The following is a 13,715-nucleotide window of genomic DNA, read 5'->3' on the forward strand; positions in this document are numbered from 1 at the left end:
AAAAAAATAGTAACAGTAATAAGTATTACGCTACTTGAAAGGGAAACGGCAGCTTTTCAGGTAACTCAAAAACTTGCTTCAAATAATGATCTTTCTGTTTTTTGAATTTTATTTTCTGAAGACATATCCATATAATCATTTGTTTTGAATTTTGTAATTCTCGCGTAAGCCTGTGACAAAAAGTCTAGGCCTGTTTGAAAAGCAAGATTTTCCAAGATTTGACAAGGCCTGAGTTTGAGCTTTTGAGAATTTTTTCAAGTGGGTCTCTTCATCTGAAGTAAAACTGAGAACAATTATTTTTACCAGGCTATGTTTCACTGCTATGAAAAGAAGACAAGTAAAAATAAGATGCAAGGCAAAAGGGTGTAATTCCCAGTTCAACAGTGACTATCGCCTCCAACACAATAGAGAGAAACATGAAGGCAAAAATGTGCCATATGAAACCGCAGGTGCAGTTAAAAACCCTTTCGAAGCAGCTAAACGCAAGAAAGATAATCCAATTGAAGAAAAAGATTCATCTTCTTCATCTTCATCTGAGAAGATATTGGATGACAAAACCGAAGAGATTGGGTTAGCGAATTCTGCAAAAGAAGAATCAGTATCTAATATTAGTAATGTTGTCGGTGAGAATGTGGTTGATGAGGAAAGCGAGAGTGAGGCTGAAAACTCCGAAAACGATGACACCGATGATGAAAATGATGATTATTGGATTAGCTGTGCGGGAAAGCTCAAGCATCTGCTATCCACTTTGGAGCAAAGAGGTAATTTGACGTTAAACATTCTAACACAACCATGTACCCCAAATATCGAAGAGTTTGCGATATCTGCAAAAGAGTTTGCCAACGAGATTAAAACCCAGTGTAATGATTTAGAAAAATCTGCTGAACGACTTAAAGTCAAAATTGACAGGCAAAAAGGATCTGTACAACCTGGAGAAGCAGCAGCACTAATAGAACACGACCCTGGAAAAAGAAAAAAAGATTTGTCGGATAGCCAACGCCGTTTTGTGATAAACCTAGGTCCCTACCAGCCTCGCTTGACAGTTTATCCAAGTAATGCATTCATTGAATCTGGTAAACAAAATAAGTTTTCAAGCACCTGGTTCAAAGATTTTCCACATCTTGAATATAGCGTTCAAAATGACGCAGCATTTTGCTATGTTTGTTCCTTATTTCCAAACGGCGCTGGAAGACCCTCTTCAGATGCTTCATGGACTATTAATGGCGTTAGACAGTGGCACAAAATGAAGAGTGTTGGAAAAGGAAAGAAGGGCAAGCTGATACAGCATTTCACCAGCCAAAGTCACAGAGAAGCATTACGAGATTTTGCAAGATTCACTAACCCACATCAGAACGTTGATGCACTTTTGGATTTGTCTCGTCGTCATGAAATGATTAAAGAAACTGACGACGCAATGTTTAACACCAAAATTATGTTAATATTATGTGATGCTGCTCGCACCATGGCTATGCAGGACCTTGCATTTCGTGGAAATACTGACGAATCCAGCAACTTTCATGAGATTGTGAAGTTAATCAGTCGACATTGCGGCATTTTGAAATACTGGCAGAACCAAACAAGGATGCGACCATACCATGTTACCTATATGAGCAAAGACACCCAAAATGAGTTGATAAAGTTGCTAGGTGACGCAGTGAGGCATCGTATGGTGAAGGAGCTAGAGGAAGTCTCAGCGTTCTCAGTAATGGCTGATACTACCCCGGACACAAGCAATAAAGATCAGATGGCAATTGTTGTAAGATACGTCATCAATGCCAAGCCGGTTGAGCGTTTACTGTGTCTGAGGATTCTCAAAGACAAGTCCGGAGAAGGCCATGCTGCAGAAATTTTGAAAGCTCTCAATGAGTGTAGTGTGGACCCACAAAAACTCGTCTTTCAATCGTACGATTTTGCGTCATGTATGTCTGGAAAGTATAAAGGATGCCAACGAGTGCTAAGTGATAAAATTCAAGAAGATTTTCCACACAAAAAGGAAATCCTTTACATCCCATGCCAGGCTCACAGGCTGAGTACATATGTAGAACGAAGCTCCAAAGCAAGCAGTCTTGTATCATCGATGTTTGACATATTACAGTCATTGTACACATTCTTTTCTAGTAGCACCAAGCGATCTGAAGCACTTGAAAAAGCACAAGTTGAAATAGAAGGGGCCTTGAAGATGCGAAATCTTTCGCAAACTCGTTGGATTGCTAGATCTGAATCTATTGACAGTGTCTGGATCTCTTTGACAGTAATCGTCTCGCTGCTCGAGCAGATAATGGATAGACAACTTGACTGTGACAAAAACACACAGGATCAAGCCAAAGCAATTTTGAAGAAAATGAAAACATTTGATTTTGTTTTCAGCTTGGCTACTATGAGATTCATAATGCGGCGCTGTAAGGTTCTGGTTGTGCAACTTCAGGAAGAGGGTTTGAATTTACTCGACGCACTTGAGCTAGTGTCATCGACAACTAGGGCGTTAGAAAAGATTCGAAATGAAGATGACGTGCAAAAGCAGATTGAAGCTGCCACACAAATTGCAATGCACATGGGAATAAATCCAGAAGAGGAGTTTCAGCACCGCCACAGAAGAAGATTGATTCCAAGAAGAATTGATGAAAACCGAGACAACGAGGAGGCATTCTCCTTCCAGACGTTTTATTCGAAAGAGATTTATTCTGTACTTGATCAGATAATTACAGATTGTAAAGAAAACTGGGGTAGCATTTTGAAGAAAATAAAGCCGTTCACTGTTTTGTTGCCTCCTTGGGATAACTTAAGGGAAGAACAAGCAGAGGATCTGGAGCATTTGTTGTCGGGGAAAGTTTCAAGTGGCAGTCTTATTGCAGAGCTTACTGTTTTGAGAGAGGACTTCCAAGAGAAAAAGTTGGTGAAGAGCATGACAGTCTGTGAAATTGCAAAGTTCGTATATAGTCGAAGGCACATTTATCCGGCAAGCAACACAGCATATACATTCCTTCAAACAGCACCAATTACTGTGGCTTCAAATGAAAGATCTTTTAGCAAACTAAAGTTGGTGAAGACTAAGCTGCGGAGCACAATGCTCCAGGACCGCCTGGAATCTCTGATGCTGATATCATGCGAGAAGGATTTCTCTGAAAATGTCAACTTGGAAGATGTTGTCAAGAACTGGATACACTTAAAAAACAGAAGAGTTCGATTTGACACTACTTAAAGTTAATTTATTCATATATTGCGCTATAAGAACTGAAAAAGAGGCTGGGTCAAAAGCTCCTAATTAAATGACTCGCAAAAATCTGAGGGTTATTTTTTGACCCACCATTGACTCTGTATTTTTATTAGAACGTGCTGTATTTGGTTGAAACGCTTTTTTCAGATTGAAGTTAAAATTAAAGTTTTTTCGTTAAAGTTAAATTTCTTAAATTAAAGTTAGTGTAAGTCATTTAGTTGTTAGTTCTGATCACGATTAGTTGAGCTCAAAATTTTTGGTATTGTTTTTTCTAAAATTACTCGGTACATAAAGCTTACACCCCCCCAAGAAAATTTCCTGGAACCGGCCCTGGGGGCCTCATAAAGTAATGAATTCCATTTAAAGAATGGAATAAAGGGCGTGGTCACAAGAATTTTCAGCTCGTTCCGCTCGCAGGGGGCCTCATATTTTTTTTACCCCAGGGGCTTCGAAACTTTCGGCGGCCCTGGCTGGAGCTGCCCCAATGCAATGACTGACCCAAACTCCTTTATAGCATTGCACAGTCAGAATGTCAGAATTCATCAAAAAGCTGAGTCGCTGAGAAGGGCCTCGTTTCACTCTCGCCTCGAGGCCAAGATATTACAAAATAACTGGCGGGCTGTCTTCGTGCACACTGACCAGTATTTGTCCATCTCTATGGTTTGTCCTGAGCACGATGATAGATGTTCACTGCCACATCAGTGCCGAAGAATTTGCATCCGTATGGGCTTTATTTTATTATTTACCCTAGTGCATTTTTAGCTTATCTCACTAGCTTCAAATTTATTCCTTCAAAATTTATTCAAAATACAAATTGACTTCAAAAAATGTTGGAGGACATGTCCCTGTTCTTTTTTTTCCTACTGCCTCTATTATTTATATACTCCTAGTTCCCTTTTGAAATTAATTAAAGGTTTTTAGGCAATGTCTTAAATTTTTCCTTGCTTGTATTTCTTGGTTTTTTATAAATTACCAACTGTAAAATCAGCAGAGCAGGGTATAGTTCTGAGAAACGTTTCCTCAAACAGAAAATTATTTTTTCATTGGACAATTTGTTTTCCATGCACAACAAAACTTAAGAAATCAAGATAAATGCTTGATAAAAGTTAACATATATAATATTGTAAACTTTTTTTTCAAAAGGACAGAGAGTTGATGATACAAGGGGCACAAGAGGTATGTTTCTTCTGTGTAGCTAGCTTGCTTTCATCATGTTCTGTTTGCTAAAAAATTGGCATATTACTGTTCAGTAACTATTCTTTAGACAGAATCATGTTATTTGCCATATGCTCAATACACATTTATTGATTTGTTGGCTGTGTATTGTTTTGTTCAATACCCATTTATTGATTTGCCTAAGCCAACAGTCAAGCTATGCTTCATAATCATGAATAGTTGTTTATGTTTTGTGGAATGTCTTAGAAGGTTGTCATTGTTGGAATGTTAGTTTCCTTTATTGTCATTTTGTTTTGGGAACTAGCCTAGACATGGAAATGCTGGGTGAAATTGCAAATTAAGTTACAGTCAAGAGCTTGATACGTATTGTTTTAAAATGTGGTAAGGGACATCTTTTGTGACATTAATAATATCTTCAGATTCTACAGATTTTTCCACAATTTATTAAAGCATACTGGTTCCTTGTGATTCTATGACAGTTTCTACATACATTGTAACTAAAGCTACAAGTAAAATATGGATTAGATTTTCTGTTCCAAAATAGGGCAATTTTCGTCCATTTTGAAGGAATTTTAAGCAAATACATATTTTTGGGAAATTGATTGAGTAAAGAGTGGAAGTACTGCAGATTTAACATAGTAAATAACTAAATTTCAAGCCATTCTGTCATAAAACAGGCGTGCAATAAAATGCATTTCCCAGTGTGGGGAGGCATGTACCAAGGCATGCGAGTGCAATTGCGAATGAACTACAACTGCTTGTTAGTGTTAATATATGACAATTACGGAGAGAAATAATGTGTATTTAAGAAGTGGAATGAAGCAATCCGTTTTTAACTACAGGTGGTTTGGGTTGCCAAGCAGCAATCAAATAAGGACATCTCCAGTAAATAAAGGTTTTTTGTATTATGACCAATTGTCAGAATTTTGTTCTAGGTGAATTTTTTGGAGATGTACCTTTAATTTTGCTCCAGTATGTCAGACATACATTCTCTGAATTTACTTGTTTTCTCTTACTTGCAATAACGCGGTCGATACCAGACACATTGCTGGTCATCCTTAGCTTTAACAAGCATGCTTTCGTCAGCCTTCTTTCCATGAATGAATATCGAATAACTGTGAGTGATCTCGTGAGAAACAGACAAACAGCCAACTTAATATTGGCTATTTATAATCAAACTGGTGACATAAAAGTAATGATTTTCTCCTATTTTGGTAATAAAGGCATACACCACTATAATCCTGTTGAAATTCTCAAACTTGTGAACCAAGCTAAAACCAGTTCTGTTCCTTCGCATTCTTTTTTTGCTTTTTGTTTTAATTATTTTATTTAAGATTTGGTGTTAAAGCTAATTTTTTGGGATGTTGTCGGCTTCAAATAGATAACACCAGGGTTGTTCTGCCTTCAAAAACTACATATTATGTAGGTCATTACAAAATTATTAATTTTTCCTTTTTCTCATACACTGCAGAGTTAATGTTTGATTTTGATAGTTATTATTCTATTAGCATAATCATGAAGAAAATTTCTGTAACTTTTAAGAAGCCTACTTGTCATTCATAGCTTTGAAACATGATATTCAACTTTCTAGCCTTTCATTACTATCTCACGATTTCACATTTTTTAGGTTGGTGTAAAAGCTATTGTTGCTGTTTGTGAATTTCCAAAAGATTTCAGCATTGTACTAGAATTGTCGACCAGGTAAACTTGGCCCCTGACTTTCTCAACCCATGTGTTCTTCTCCTTTGCTATAAATTACAAAGATTATTTATTCTATGAATAGTGTTAAGGCCATATACCTAACATTTCTGATATTTTCTTTATTTCTACAATTTTTTGTGTGACTGTTAGTCATTTTAATATTAAACCATCCCAACAATCTCTGTAGTTCGGAGACCCTACAGAATTTTCAACCATTGACGGACTTTGTGGGTTCGATTTTGACTGCCCTGAGTTGATATAGTTTGACCATGAAACGTTGATAAATGCCACACCATTCAGTGTTAGCGTGATAGGATGGCATGATTATCAACTTTCTGCCTTGGCAGTTTATGTGAAAAGCAACAACCATCTAAATATTAGCATTGATTAAACTGTAAGCTTTTTCTACTTTCTACGTGTTTTTCTCTCTAATCAAAGGCTATTTAGTAAAACCGTAAAACCTCTTTTTACTATGCACGTTCTTAAATCACTGTAGGTACCCTGGTTTTATCCATCCCTGCGTTGGAGCTCACCCTGTACAGGTAAATAGAAGGTGAAAATTAGTAGTTTAAATACAATCCCTCTTTCTGTTATTGCTGATGCCTCTGTAGCGCTGATGATCTCTGCCCTCTTTGATGCTAAAACGCTGCTTCTATTCATATCTTTCATATCTAAGTTTTTCTTTTCACCTAAGTATTGTTTCAAAGAAATATTTAATATAGAAGAAGAGTTTAGGTGTGATGTTAGATATTCGAAGATTTCGTTGATAACTTAGTTTCTTTGAAATGAAGTTTTTGTCTATGAAATTCACTAGTTATATTATTGCTTTAAGCCTACTTTCGTCGCTGTTATTGTTCTTATTATTATATGAGTAACATCAGGCTTTATGCGAAATCTCAAATTCAGCGTATATTCCTCTCTTAACAGGAAGGCAACAGGAGCGTCTCTTTAAAGGTATCATTTGTTTGTTGCCGTACTGTTGCCATTTTACTCTTTCGTTCCAGTAAATTTTTCAGCTAATTCCAAACATAGTCAATAAAGAATGCCAAGATAAGATTTTTTTTAATATTGACTATATTCCGAGGGATTGTTTAAAGCAAGTTAGAAATCGATTATGTTGCCTAACCTTTTTATGTTTTGGAACGTGTTTACTAAAAGACAAACAAAACCGCAATGTGTAGACGGTTTTTTTTCTAGGATCCTTTTAAGGCACTACGTCCCGACGAGTTCCTCTGGTCACTTGTCGATAAGATATTCCCATTATACGATAGGATTTTGTTACTTTTCCCATTGGCTCCGGAACTACTTACACTAGGAGCCAAAAAGACAATGATATTTTGTATGCAAGCAAGGGATTTCTGCATCATTTCAATGCCATCCTCAATCTATGATTGCATTTTTCAGTAAGTGCCGCGATGTTTCAAGATATTGCAGTAATTTCATTTCTTTTTTCCAGGAATTTGAAAAGACCGAGGAATTTGTAAGGCAAAATGCGAAGTTACTTGTTGGAATAGGTGAAGTAGGTAACCTAAATCGGTTGTAACTTTACTTCCAAAGCTATTTTTGTGTGTTCGTTTTTGATTGCTTTTGGCTTTCCACTATCTGTTGCAATGCTCTATCCTATTTTGGAGTTGGGCGTTTTTCGCTTCTCTAATTTTAAGCTTGTCACTTGAATTTCTTTTAGGTAGGCCTTGATTTCACGCCATATATCATTAAGTCTCCCAAAGACAAGGAAATTCAACGAGAAGTTTTTAAAAGACAGGTACATGTATTTGAAATGCATCCCTGTTAGCGAAATACTACTTTTTTGCTGTGGAAATAAGGAAGTACCTGGTAATTTTATTTACTAGGAGTGTTCGAGCAAGTATCACGCGTAACCTATCATTTTTTTTCAGTTCTGATAAACTTCAATTTCTCAGTAATTGTATTAAATGGTATTCACAGGCCTAATAAACAGCTAAACTGTTAGCCTCTTTTTCATTTTAGATTCAACTTGCCAAAGATTTTAGTCTTCCGTTGTAAGTGTTTTTGTTCCTGTAAAGGAACTATGTTCCTCTTTGGTCTTGTTTCTAATTTCGTCGTTATTTATGTTGATGATAACACACTCTTTGCGATCAAAAAATGTTTTGCATTTCCGCTGTTCTTTTTCAATTGCCTTCCCATATTTTTTATAGGAATGTGCACTCCAGATCCGCTGGAAGACCAGTTATCGACATTCTCATTCAAGAAGGTAGATATGCACCTTCGCGGCATCGAGTCTTGCCGGTTGCAATGTGTATTTTATTGGACTATTGCGTTATTTTCCCACAACACTCTTATTTTGATTCTATTGCGAATTTGTCTATGATAGTGATTGCACTTAGAATGGGCTATTGGCGAAGTTTGCTTTTTTGCTGTTGTTTTGAGAACATGCTGTTTTTTTCTCATTTCTACTTTTTATGTTAGGTGCAAAAGATGTCGTTCTCCATGCGTTTGATGGCAAGCCGTCCGTGGCAATGAAAGGTGTTGATGCTGGTTACTTCTTTTCTGTGCCACCCTCTGTCATTCGATCTGAACAGGTTAAAATATTTCTGCCTTTGTTGGGAATCCGCCATTTTGCGTATAGCATGTGTATTTTTACAATTAGCTCATTGATTCCGTCGGGTTCTTTGTTAGTCATGCAAGTATTTTCTTCTTGTTGTTTTAGAGTAGCATTTGCGTCAAAACCTCGCTTTAAGCTGAATCCGTCCGAGGTTATAGGAAATAGTTATTCCACGCCCGCTGATTAAGTTATTAGACTTATCCAGAATAAACACCTGACTAACATATATGCAAGTTGTTATAATTAAAAGTTCATGACTCAAAACTAATTAGCAACGTAAGTAATCGTATATATTCCGCAAATTCATTTGAAAAAGAAGAGTGTTCGACGCAGGAGTCGTCGTAGTGTTGTAATCATTTGAGATTTGGAAAAAGACGGAGATATGAAGCAAATAGTTGTATTTTCTTGGATTCATGTTTCTGCTCTTGGGTTCTCTATTCTGATACCAGCGAGATTGGAGGTTTTCCCCAACAGCCTTTAAAGCAACCTTACAGCATTCTTGGTTTTTTTCTGTTCTTTCGATTTTTAACAAATCTTGCTCAATTATGGTGGGTTTATTCTTTGAGAATGCGCCAACTAAACTTTGCATCTTCCTTTGAAGAAAAGTAATGATTTTGATTCAGCAAGGAGCAGTAAAGTTGGATGTTGCTTTTGTCCTCCCGCCATCACTCCCAGGGAATAGTAAATCTCTTAACCATTATATCAGCTCTTAGAAAAGACAAGTCCTATTTTCCTGTTATGTTTGACAGTATCATTATTTGACATGAAGACTCAATAACGACTGCCCATGCCGACTCAACTTTTTGCTCACACCTTTTTGTCTTGATAATCATTTCAACACTTTTCTTTTCCTTAGATATTATTTTGCATAAATTACCTTTTTCATTTTCTTTCAGAAGCAGAGACTGATAAAGCAAATTCCACTGGCAGACCTTCTTTTGGAAACCGACGCGCCGGCGCTCGGACCTGTAAAACAGGTGCGTCAATTTGTCATGCTCCTTTAGAGAGATTCGTATTCGTCGTTGTGTATAAAATATTTTACTAAAAAAGATAGTTGCTTGTTTCAAGACAGAGTCAGTTACATGAAGATGATCAGGTCACATGAAATTTTACTTTTTAACTTCAATTTTGCTCTCAGAAAATTATTTCAGGCAAAGGCTTTGCGTCTAAAAGATGGAAAATTTTCTATCTGATTTAATGTCAATGCATAATGGCTGTTTGCCAGACTCCTGTCAGAAGTTTTGATACTTGGTGCCCTGTTTGTAAAGTGATTGCTTTTCTTTTGAAGGAAAGAAACGAGCCAAAGAACATAGAGATTTCTTGCCGGGAGATATCCAAAATAAAGAATATCTCTGTTGCACATGTAATAGAAGAAACAACAAAAAATGCTCTTAGACTTTTTGATAGATTGTCAAGATAACAACCAACTCATGCATAAAGTACATATTTAGTGAATGTTAGTGATTCAGCAATGTGCAGCTTTTTTAGTACAACATCTGCGCTTCTGATTGCTATCATTTGGTACTCAGCTTTCTACCTCAGTTATTTTCAAGTCATTAATAAGTCATTAATATATAATAATTATCAAAGTAAACCTTCATTCTGAAGAGTTTTTGTCATTTGTTCTAATCTTAAGTATGTAAAATGTACAATAGTTCTTTTCAAGTATCCGTAACATTTGCATTCAGTCGTTGACATAGAACGGGTCTAGTCTGTCGGGTTGCTAAATTTTTGTATGTCTTCCCAAAACGGCATTGCAGACCGGGCATGTATGCTCGACGTCTTTGAAGTAATCTGTGATGAACGGGACCAAGCAGCAACCCGCCGGGCAAAATGGACAGATAACGAGCGCTGCCACCCATGTTGCTGTTCCAACCTCATAGTGGGTGCTCGTCACTGCCTGAAGAAAAAATTATTTTAAAATTATTTCTATTTCAAAATTATTTTTTCTTGGACCATTCTCATGGCTAAGCTAATGACGTTTTATTGGTCAGTGAGAAAGTGAAACTTGGCTAGAAGAATGCTGGCTGGATGACTTTCAGGTTCATCACTGGTATGAAATGTAGTGATTCATTATGGTATGAAAGAATGGGTAGTTTCCAAGAATAAAATCCTCGTGGGATGAGCAAAGTCCTCGTGGGAAGCTGAGGTTAATGAACATAGGAAGTTTGCTCTTTCGATAGCTATCAATTATTGTCATGCCATCAGCACAGAGGCAAATAAAATCATTGTTAAGTGAGTACCTTTTGGCCACAAGCAGAGCATTGTACAGGTTGAGGGTATATTCCAAAGCCAATCGGCTCTGTCGTGATCGGTTGCTGGATTGCAGGCTGCTCGTAACCAGGATTTACTGGATCCTTAAAAAAACACATATGTTTCTTTATATTAGAGCTAAACGATTCAACCGTGATTAGATAATGAAATGAAAATTTTGGAATTTCTAATACGTGATTAAATCCATCCTATAAGATTGATGTAGCGATTCAACATGTGCATTGTTTGAAGTCCAGTTAGATATTTTGAGCATCGCAGTAAAGGAACTACGGTATTTGTAAGTTTTTCATGTCAGCAGAACTTGAAACCGTTATTAAACGTGACTAAGCGTAAAGTTATATCTACTTTTCTTAATTCAAGTACCTTTAAAGATCACAAAAATGTTTCTTGACAATTTCTTGATCCATTGCAGATCCACTTAATGTAAGAACTTGATATTATTGAGCTAATGCGGTGACAAAAAATTCAAGCGGACGTTATACAAAGAATTTGTGTAACTTTTTTATCTTACCATATTTATGAAATCTTGAGTAGAAGAGCTTTAAGGTCGTCTATGCTGCAACGTTTTTGCAAGAGTTAGAATATGACGCAACAAGGATTGATGATGTTTTTGCTGTAAAATTATTTTGCTTAATAATTAATTCCGGTTTGCCAGGCCACCATGACACCACAGATTGAATGCATTCAAACTGGGCAACCAGATGATAAGCGTTTCCTTGGATTCGACAAACGTAATGAAAAGGGGGCAGCGAGACAGTTTATTTGCATTATCATATATAAATGACATATTTTAGCATTTCTCCTAGATATGCAATTATATTTTTTGAACAACTCGTGCAAAAAGACTGCACGAACATTAATTTTGAAAAAAACATTATTATTTTGTCGATGACATAATCCTCGCGTCCCCCAGGTCCCTACTATGTTGTTATCACAAAAATGGGAGAAAGGCTCATTTTCCTAAACAAAGGTGTGGCACAGGGACTTGAGAGGTGCTTGCCCCTGGTAAAGAAGCTAAGAAAGTCCCTTCCCAGCCATATCACTGGCTTTCACTGTTTTTGGGTTTTTCCCACCCGCCAATGTTCAATAACAATTCGCATTGCTTAATCTTTACACAATCTCAAATAAAGAAAATTTTTTGCTGAAAGCTACAGACTAGATGCCCCCGGAAAATGTGGATAAAATTGCGCCTATTTAAACAATTGCCAAGGAGATTCTTGATTGTGGCTTAATGTGATCTATAGAGCAGGTCCTGTAGTTTTTCATCACGTTGCCTTGCATTGACCACCTGATATGATTGATTTTGATGATACCTTCTGTGCATATGTTGAGCTAGTTGCAAAGTTGATCCATAAACTTCAATTTTACAAATGGTAGTAATTTATATGGTGTAAAAACAGCCGCGGAATGTTTTTGCCACCGCTCTGCCAGGTGTTCAACGAGAACAGGCTTTGTTTGGAGCGGATACTTAATATTACTCCGTTTTTTATTATTCTTTGCTTATTCTTATAACTAATTCATTTGACAATGCAGTTCTTGATGTAAGGCTGAACTTATTGGATTTTTGAATTATAGTCGCAAAGCGTGCCGGTTGCGCAAGGAGGAAATATAATTTGTGACAAAAGACTCTATGACTGTGGTGGAGCAATTCTTAATTCTTGGTTTTCGATTCCCAGGGTCCTTTTCGATTTATGCAAATATTGGGTATCGAAAGATACAGGGTTATTTATATTTTCTATTGTTCGTTTATCAAAGTTTACTTCTCTTCTATGAAAACTTCAATGTTTAGATGTTTATGTTCATTGACAAAGAAAGGCTGTTGTTATTTATAGGAAAAATCCTTTGTTGTAGTTGGTTTTTGCTTTTTATTCAAGTTTTCAGCAAAATTTCATGTTTGCACAAAACAGTAAACACAACTCATAATAATTAACTATATTGTGACTGAAAATTCTTAGCCACCACTTTCGTTGATCAAACCATGATTTTAAGATTCTGAAATAATATACTTGTACTTGTTTGTTTGACTTTGAACTTTAAGATTGGTTAAACATGGTAGGCGACGCATCTGTTAATCGTCAACAAAAATGGTCCTCAACTATTCATTTTCAGTTGTTTGGGGGAGAGAGGGAGACACATTATAAGGTATAGATTATAAGGTAAATTAGCCACCCTACACTTTAAGAGTCACACCCAAGTATAGCAAAATTTTGTAGGATTGAGAAAATGAAACCTGGAATAAAACCTTTTAGCAATATTTTTAGTATTCCTCGTAAAGCTTGAAAACACAGAATTTCATTCGCCCCCCCCCCCCTCCTTAGTTGACAAAACTCGGTTTCATATATACGATCTGTGCAACAAATTTAAGCTGTACTTTTATATTCACTCCGTCAAACACATTTATAAACACTAAAAAGCACAGTTATTTGGTCTAAACTGCTGCACATATAGAGTCTAACACACAATTATATGTACTAAATTGTTTAACATAGTAGGGTTTAAAGTGCCTATTTATTTGGTCTTAATTGCTTTTCATATAAAATGAGCGCATATAATGTGTTTTACAGAGTAAATACGAAGGTAGACCGTTTACACGAACGTCAAGAGTTTAGTCCACTATAGCAGGGGGTCAGGGCATCTTTTAAAGATTTTTGAGCGGTGGGGCATTTTTCAAAAAGGCCAATGCTTACCTCAAGGAATTGTACGAGATTAATGGACGATTGCTTATGATTGTTATTTGTTTATACCTACAATCGAAGCACGTTGCGTTAC

General features: G+C 36.5%; 3 protein-coding genes across 5 annotated transcripts; 2 read left to right on the plus strand and 1 right to left on the minus strand.

Moving 5' to 3' along the window:
- Nucleotides 1-322: 322 nt before the first annotated feature.
- Nucleotides 323-3,199, plus strand: LOC135688092 (zinc finger MYM-type protein 1-like). The gene has a single exon (XM_089110809.1). It carries the CDS (start codon nucleotides 323-325, stop codon nucleotides 3,197-3,199), a length of 2,877 nt encoding a protein of 958 aa, XP_088966935.1.
- A 608-nt stretch (nucleotides 3,200-3,807) lies between these two features.
- On the plus strand, nucleotides 3,808-10,492 carry LOC148959175 (putative deoxyribonuclease TATDN3). 3 transcript variants are annotated; one of them, XM_089111012.1, is made up of 12 exons: nucleotides 3,808-3,935; nucleotides 4,358-4,390; nucleotides 6,018-6,091; nucleotides 6,588-6,633; nucleotides 7,019-7,045; nucleotides 7,548-7,610; nucleotides 7,776-7,853; nucleotides 8,078-8,109; nucleotides 8,266-8,321; nucleotides 8,537-8,649; nucleotides 9,569-9,649; nucleotides 9,961-10,492. In XM_089111012.1, exons 1-12 carry the CDS (start codon nucleotides 3,891-3,893, stop codon nucleotides 10,090-10,092), a joined length of 780 nt encoding a protein of 259 aa, XP_088967138.1. In that variant the 5' UTR covers nucleotides 3,808-3,890; the 3' UTR covers nucleotides 10,093-10,492. The 3 variants fall into 3 exon arrangements, with proteins under 3 accessions (XP_088967138.1, XP_088967139.1, XP_088967140.1); XM_089111013.1 differs by having other exon boundaries at nucleotides 9,572-9,649; XM_089111014.1 differs by having other exon boundaries at nucleotides 3,818-3,935; nucleotides 4,363-4,390.
- LOC148959176 (lipopolysaccharide-induced tumor necrosis factor-alpha factor homolog) lies at nucleotides 10,059-12,122 on the minus strand. The gene is made up of 3 exons (XM_089111015.1): nucleotides 11,458-12,122; nucleotides 10,916-11,029; nucleotides 10,059-10,572 (listed from the first exon to the last, which is right to left on the minus strand). The coding sequence occupies exons 1-3, from the start codon at nucleotides 11,458-11,460 to the stop codon at nucleotides 10,396-10,398; spliced, it is 294 nt and encodes a 97-aa protein (XP_088967141.1). The 5' UTR covers nucleotides 11,461-12,122; the 3' UTR covers nucleotides 10,059-10,395.
- Nucleotides 12,123-13,715: the final 1,593 nt, after the last annotated feature.

Source organism: Rhopilema esculentum, chromosome 10 (genome assembly GCF_057945365.1).
Source record: "Rhopilema esculentum isolate cy_ngs chromosome 10, ASM5794536v1, whole genome shotgun sequence".
NCBI classification, from domain to species: domain Eukaryota; kingdom Metazoa; phylum Cnidaria; class Scyphozoa; order Rhizostomeae; family Rhizostomatidae; genus Rhopilema; species Rhopilema esculentum.

What these genes read in the sequence shown, in the direction of transcription:
- LOC135688092 (XM_089110809.1), top strand. Translation starts at nt 323, where the DNA reads ATGAAAAGAAGACAAGTAAAAATAAGATGCAAGGCAAAAGGGTGTAAT.
- LOC148959175 (XM_089111012.1), top strand. Translation starts at nt 3,891, where the DNA reads ATGATAGATGTTCACTGCCACATCAGTGCCGAAGAATTTGCATCC. An exon ending in ACAGGAGCGTCTCTTTAAAG is followed by an intron (nt 7,046 to 7,547) that starts GTATCATTTGTT and finishes TCTTTTTTCCAG; the next exon opens with GAATTTGAAAAGACCGAGGA. An exon ending in AAAGATTTTAGTCTTCCGTT is followed by an intron (nt 8,110 to 8,265) that starts GTAAGTGTTTTT and finishes TATTTTTTATAG; the next exon opens with GAATGTGCACTCCAGATCCG.
- LOC148959176 (XM_089111015.1), bottom strand. An exon ending in GCTCTGCTTGTGGCCAAAAG is followed by an intron (nt 10,573 to 10,915) that starts GTACTCACTTAA and finishes TTTTTTCTTCAG; the next exon opens with GCAGTGACGAGCACCCACTA.